We start from the raw sequence: 6,272 nt of genomic DNA, 5'->3' as shown, positions 1-6,272 counted from the left end.
CCCCCCCCCCCGGGGACTTTGCCCTCTGCGTCAGCACCCATGGGTGACAGCACATGCCACTGTCACCCCTCCCTGCTGGAATGGAGGGGGGGGGGGTACCTCAGCGCAAACCCCACCCCCCACCCCAAAATACAGGCTCATCCCCCACCCCCAAAGAGAGGAGCAAACCTGCTGCACGTGGTGGGTGTTATATTTCCGATAATAAATAAGCTTTTAATAACACTGACCATGGAACAGAGACATTCTCCCCCCCCCCCCCCCCCCAAACACAGTCCATAAAACAGCCCCCCCCCACCCCCGGCCCCCTCCTCCCCCACCGGGGTCCCCAGGGCCAAGCAGCAGATGAGGGATGGGGTGGAGGGCAACAGGATGCAGCTGGGGGTGGGGGGGGGCTGGGGAAGAGCTGTTAAGCACCCTCCCTGAGCCCACCCCCTCCCCCCCCACCCCCCACCCATAGCAGCTCCCTGGGGGGCTGCCCCCCATACTGGGAAGGCAGGGGGAGGGGGGGAAGCAGTGTGATGGGAGGGCAGCAGACACCCCATCCTCCTTGGGGGGGGGAAGGGGGGGGGCTCTAGGGCCCTGTCCAGCCCCCCACCCCACTCTGGGGACTCAGGGGGGGCTGGGGGCTTTGAGAAGGGGGTTTCACATCCCCCCCAACCCCCTTCACATGACTGAGCAGCTTTTTGCTTTTTCCTTCTTGAAGGCGGAGGAGATGAGCTCAGAGCGGCTGGGCAGGTGCAGGAGTCTCTTGGAGAGGCTGCGGGGGGGGCTTTTGGGGGGCTGCGGGGGGGCTTTGCTGAGGCAGATGCCGGACACGGTCCGGAAGATGCTATGGACGCTCTTCTCCGAGGTGAAGGCCGAACACTCCAGGTAGCTCTCTGCTCCCAGCTGCCTGGCCGCCGCACAGCCCTGCAAGCCAACCCAGCGTCAGGGTGATGTGACACCCCCAAACACGACCCCCAATGCCGCCCCCCCCCCTCCCCCCCCCCAATACCTGCTCGTAGGAAATGGGTGCCTGCTTCTGGTGGGAGAGCTCCATCAGGGTGCTCAGGTCCGTCCGCAGGTCTGTCTTGCAACCGATGAGCAGCACCCGCGTGTTGGGGCAATAGTCCAGGATCTCCGTCTTCCACTAAAAGGTGGTGGGGGAGGGGAGGGGGGGGAACAGAGTGGGTGTCAGCGCCAGGGGACCCCAAACCACCATCCCCTTGCCCCACAGAGGGGCTTAAACCCCCCTCCATCACCTTCTTGGATGCACTGTCCAGGGTCTCAGGGCGGCTGATGTCGAAGCAGAGCAGGACAGCATCCGAGTCGCTGTAGCAGAGGGGACGCACGTTGTCGTAGTAGGGAGAGCCTGGGGGGGGGGGGGGGGGAGGGGGGGGAAACAAAAAAAAGGAAAAAAAAAAGGTGGGGGGTCATTGCACAGCACCCCCACTTCCGATGGACCCAGCCCCCCAGGCTGGAGGGGCTTGCAAAGGGGCCCAGCCCATTCTGCCCAAGACGGGGAGGGGGGCACACAGCTCTAGAGCCCCCCAAAATTCCACCTCCGCTCCGTGCAATTCATTAACATCATCATCGGCCCTAACGAGGCAGCAGGAAATAGATCCCGCGGTGTTTATATAACAGCCCCCCCCCCCCCCATGTTGGGGAGCCCCACCAGCAGGGAAAGGGGGGGCGCAGGCAGCTGGGATGCGAGGAGGGGGGGGAGCTGCCACCCCCACGGGGTCCCCAGGGCCACCAGCATCACGCTGGGGACTGCAGGGGAGGCACTGCATGGGGGTGTGGGAGCAGTGGGGTGCCCCCCCACACCCCTTTCAGGTGTGGGGGGTGATGGGGGTGATGGGGGTGATTGGGGTGCGGGGTGCCCCCCCCCCCCCCCCCCCCCATCACCGCCCCCGACCCCGAAAGGCCTCGGAGGGGTTTTGCAGCCCAGACGCTCCGTGCATGGAATAGCAAAGAGGCTGCGCCAGCGCATCGCCATAGCAACGCGGGGACCGCGGGTGGCGGGGACCCCCCCCCTCCGATGGGGGGGACACTGCAGCACCAGGGCAGGGCTACCCTGACCCCCCCACTTTGCCCCCCCCCCCAACCCTTCAGGGGTGCCCAGGGAGGGGCAATACCAGGATGCCCCATCACCCCCCCCCCAATCCGCAAGCAGCCCCCCAGGGAGGGTGCAGGGGCCCTGGCACCCTGTATCCTACCTGGGGGGGCTCACAGTGATGGGGGGGACCCCCCCTCCAGGAAGGGGCATAGCCCTGTGTACCCCCCCCAGCCTGTGTCTGTGCCCCCCCTCCCCAGGCCAATCACCAGGGACTCCCTGACAGCCAGGCACCCCCGTGCCCCCCAGCCCCAGAAATCTGTGTGTCCCCCCCCCCCCCGCCAGGGAAGCCCCCCGTGTCCCCACTGCGGCCACCAAGTCACCCCCCCCACACACAGCGCACCCCATTGCGGGGGTCCCTCTCCTGCAGCCCCCACCCCCGAGACCAGAGCTGGCCCCCTCCCCGGTACCGGAAGGTTGCCCTCCCGCGGGTGCATGCACCCCCCACCACCTCCCCGGTACCGGAGGGCTGTCCCCCGCCCGGTGCATACACACATCCCCCGGTACCGGAGAGCTGTCCCCCGCCCGGTGCATACACACATCCCCGCCCCGGTACCGGAGGGCTGTCCCCCGCCCGGTGCATACACACATCCCCGCCCCGGTACCGGAGGGCTGCCCCCCGCCCGGTGCATACACACATCCCCGCCCCGGTACCGGAGGGCTGCCCCCCGCCCGGTGCATACACACATCCCCGCCCCGGTACCGGAGGGCTGCCCCCCGCCCGGTGCATACACACATCCCCGCCCCGGTACCGGAGGGCTGCCCCCCGACCCGGTGCATACACACATCCCCGCCCCGGTACCGGAGGGTTGCCCCCCGCCCGGTGCATACACACATCCCCGCCCCGGTACCGGAGGTGTCCCAGAGGCTGAGCTCCACCCGCTGCTCCTCGCTGGCCAAACACGCCGTGTAGTTCTCAAACACGGTGGGCACGTACGTCTGCAACGGTACCGAGAGCGTCAGCGCCCGCTCCCGCTGCCGGTCCCCGGTGCTCGGTGCCGGTTCCTGCTCACCTCGGGGTAGCAGTCCTTGGCCAGCACCTGCAGCATGGCCGTCTTGCCGCACTGCACGTCGCCCACCAGCACCAGTTTGCAGCGGGCCGGAGCCGCCGGTACCGGCCTCCGCTCCCGCATGGCGGCGGCGCAGAGCGCGGCGCCTCCGCCGCCCCCCCACCCGTCGGCCCTGCGCCCCGCCGCCGCAGCGCCATTATATACCCCGCCGACGCCGAGCCCCGCCCACGGCGGCGCCCTCCCGCCAATCGCCGCGGAGGTTAGCGCCATGCCGGCCAATAGCGGAGAGGCGGGGGGCTGCCGGGTTCCGGCCTTTGGGGTGCGAGGCAGCTCCTCCAAGCTAGGGGGCGCCTGTCTGGTGGCGGACGGAAGTGTGACCCTGTTCCCGCCCCAGACCGGAAGTTGTGGTTGCCAGGAGACCGGTGGGACGCTGGCCGAGGGGCCTGGGCGTGTCGGGGAGCGCGACCGGTACAAGGACGAAGGGGGTGGAGGCCCCGTGGTGCCGGAGGGGGCGCCGAGGGGCGGGGGAGGAGCGGGGGTAATGGGGCCTGGGGGTTCCACAAAGCGGGGGGTGCCTGGGGGGATCCAAGGAGGGGGAGATGAGATGGGCAGGGGGAAAACGGAGCCTGTGGGGGCCCTGGAGGGGCCGCGGCCGGGACCCCGGGCACCCCCCTTACCCTTCACACCGTATGCCCAGGCCCAGCCACCATGCCAGGGAAGCGCGGCCCGCAGGGGGCAGCCCCCATAGCGGCAGAGGATGCTATCCTGCTGCTGCAGAGCCAAGCGCTGGCTGAGGAGGAGGCGGCCAAGAAGAAAGGGAAGATGCTCACCCGATTCCTGAAGGTGCGTGGGGGGCCGGGGGCTGCTTGGCAGCATATTTCCCCCCCACGCCGCCCAGCCCCTCTCCCCCTCCCCACTGCTTATGCCCCCCCCCCAGGACAAGCTGGCCAAAGAGGAGCACAGCAGCACCCTGAACCTCCACAAGCTCAACACACAGTGGCGGGCGGTGCTGCGGGAGGCCAAGGCCAAAGAGCTGCACCAGGACATTGAGATACTCAGCCAGACCTTCACACGGGTGATGGACTGCAAGGACAGCGTCATCGAGGTGAGCACAGGGCTGGCGGGGCAGGGACAGCGGCTGGAGCCCACCCGTGACCCCCCCAACCTCTGCAGTCCCTGGCCAAAGACCTGGAGGAGGCAGAGGAGCAGCACGCCCATGCCCTGCGCGGCCACCTGCACAACATTGACTGCCTGCTGGAGCTCCAGCGCTGCCGCCTGATGTGCCTGGAGGAGGGGTACAATGCCCAGCTGGAGGCCCTGAAGATGGAGTTTGAGGCGGAGAGGTACGGGACTTTGAGACTGAAAGGCGGAGAGGGACAGCAGTGGCACTCGCTGGCTATCCTGCCCAGGTGCTGAGCCCTCTCACGGTGCAGCTGGGACCACTGTGGCTTCCCTCTGTCAGCAGCTGCCCCACGTTTTCCCCAGGAGGACCATCCTTGAGCAGCACGAGCAAGAAAACTGCCACCTGCGGGATGTGGCGCTGGCTGTGGAGCAGAATCACGCCGAGAACACCCACGAGGACATGCTGAATTTCCAGAGCGCCCGAGATGACATCAAAAACAAGGCACGGGCAGGGGGAAGAACCGGCGAGGAGCCTTTTAGGGCATGTGAGCAGAGCATACCGTGAGGTTTGGGAGGTGATGGGTCACCCGTACCCGTGTCTGACCTCAGAGCCTGCAGGAGAAGCAGTACAGCCGCGTGCAGCTGGGTGGGAGGTTGGAGGTGCTCTGGGAGCAGTTCCAGAAGGCCATGCAGAGCTACGCGGAGGCCACCAAGCACCAGAAGATTGCTTTTGAGGCGCTGAAGCAGAAGGATGAGAAGAACTCCAGGGAGATAGAGATGCAGGCAAAGAAGCTGCAAAAGCTCCAGGTGGCGGCTGGGATGGTGGAGGGAGTGGAGAGACCCCTGTCCCGCTGCTCACGTTTCACCTGTCCCCAGGACTTGGTCACAGCCACCAAGAGCCGGATCGTGGCTCATCTCCGGGAGAGTGAGGAGCAGAACCGGCGCATGCGGGAGGAGAAGGAAAGGGTCCTCGGGCAGCTCCAGGAGCTCCGGAGGGAGCTGAGCCAGGCCAGGGCTAAGGCACACGGCAGCCTGGCCAGGCTCGCCGTGCAGAGCGGCGCTGCCCTGAAGGTGCTGGCGCGGGTGGTGAGGAAGGTGAGGCTGGCGGCCCGTGGGCAGGGGGAGCACCAGAGAGGGGTACCACCATCCCCTCCCGCCCTGCCCTCTCCAACATCCCTCCCCAGGCTGAGCGCATCCTTCGGCTGGCTGAGATGTGCCGCAGGCTGGAGACGGAGGAGGAGAAGGTGCTGCCGTTCTACTCGTCCTCGCTGGCAGAGGGGGAGCAGCGGGACACCCGGCAAATCCTGGAGGAGACGCCCGCAGAACCCCTGGCTCAGGTGAGGAGGCAGCGCTGGGATCCCAGGCACTGCCACTGGCGTGTGAGGATCGGGATCTGGTCTTGGCGACGATCTGGATGGCATGTGGGGAATCCCTGCCCTCCTCCCTGCCTCTCGCCCAGGCCATGCGGGACTACGTGGGGCTGGAGCGCTTCTGGCAGCGGTTCAACAAGGTGAAGCTGGAGGAGAAGGCGCTGGAACGGGAGCAGGTGGTGCTGAGCCAGAAGAACCAACATCTGCGGGAGCTGCTCCGGCAGTACCTGGCAGGGATCTCTGCCAGCGAGGAGGTGCTGGGTGAGCCCAACCCCTTCCTCACCGTTGAGCACAAGAGCTGCATCCCCAGGGACTTGCCCCATCCAGAGGGGGGCTGTGCACAAGGTCATCAGGGTGCTGCACCCCCCGACAGCCCCTCGGGAGGGGATCCCTGCTGGGACCCCATCCACGGCTCCGCCAGCACCAGCTGACAATCCCTCCCCCCGCAGAGCAAGGCCTGGGGACACCGCAGAGACTGCGACTGCCCAGATGTGCCGTAAAAAGCGCGAAATTGTGCCCAAAACTGTGCTCCGGGGTCTTATTTCTGGGACCCACCGAGTTTTGTCAGGGCAGGCGTGGGTCTGTCGCCTCCCACCCTGGCGTCAGCTCCTCAGCCACACCAAGGTGACGCTGGCGGAGTGGGCCGGGAGCTTTGGGGGTGCTGAGCCCCTTCCC

The 6,272-nt window shown here is 67.2% G+C and overlaps 2 protein-coding genes across 4 annotated transcripts; one reads left to right on the top strand and one right to left on the bottom strand.

Annotated features, from left to right (window-relative positions):
- Positions 1-304: 304 nt before the first annotated feature.
- RND1 (Rho family GTPase 1) lies at positions 305-3,375 on the bottom strand (the record flags this gene model as incomplete). Of its 2 annotated transcripts, none has more annotated exons than XM_080368294.1 (5): positions 305-909; positions 995-1,129; positions 1,242-1,351; positions 2,931-3,034; positions 3,109-3,308. In XM_080368294.1, 5 exons carry the CDS (start codon positions 3,300-3,302, stop codon positions 664-666), a joined length of 789 nt encoding a protein of 262 aa, XP_080224420.1. In that variant the 3' UTR covers positions 305-663. The 2 variants fall into 2 exon arrangements, with proteins under 2 accessions (XP_080224420.1, XP_080224419.1); XM_080368293.1 differs by having other exon boundaries at positions 308-909; positions 2,947-3,034; positions 3,109-3,375.
- A 132-nt stretch (positions 3,376-3,507) lies between these two features.
- Positions 3,508-6,187, top strand: DRC2 (dynein regulatory complex subunit 2). 2 transcript variants are annotated; one of them, XM_080368291.1, is made up of 8 exons: positions 3,508-3,573; positions 3,803-3,948; positions 4,043-4,210; positions 4,279-4,448; positions 4,591-4,729; positions 4,837-5,322; positions 5,412-5,564; positions 5,687-6,187. In XM_080368291.1, the coding sequence occupies exons 2-8, from the start codon at positions 3,814-3,816 to the stop codon at positions 6,026-6,028; spliced, it is 1,593 nt and encodes a 530-aa protein (XP_080224417.1). In that variant the 5' UTR covers positions 3,508-3,573; positions 3,803-3,813; the 3' UTR covers positions 6,029-6,187. The 2 variants fall into 2 exon arrangements, with proteins under 2 accessions (XP_080224417.1, XP_080224418.1); XM_080368292.1 differs by lacking the exon at positions 3,508-3,573 and having other exon boundaries at positions 3,709-3,948; positions 4,837-5,034; positions 5,104-5,322.
- The last annotated feature ends 85 nt before the right edge of the window (positions 6,188-6,272 follow it).

The sequence above is a fragment of the Falco punctatus genome (assembly GCF_963210335.1).
Source record: "Falco punctatus genome assembly, chromosome: 18".
In the NCBI taxonomy this organism is placed as follows: Eukaryota; Metazoa; Chordata; class Aves; order Falconiformes; family Falconidae; genus Falco; species Falco punctatus.
This window is presented reverse-complemented; position numbering and strand designations above follow the sequence as displayed.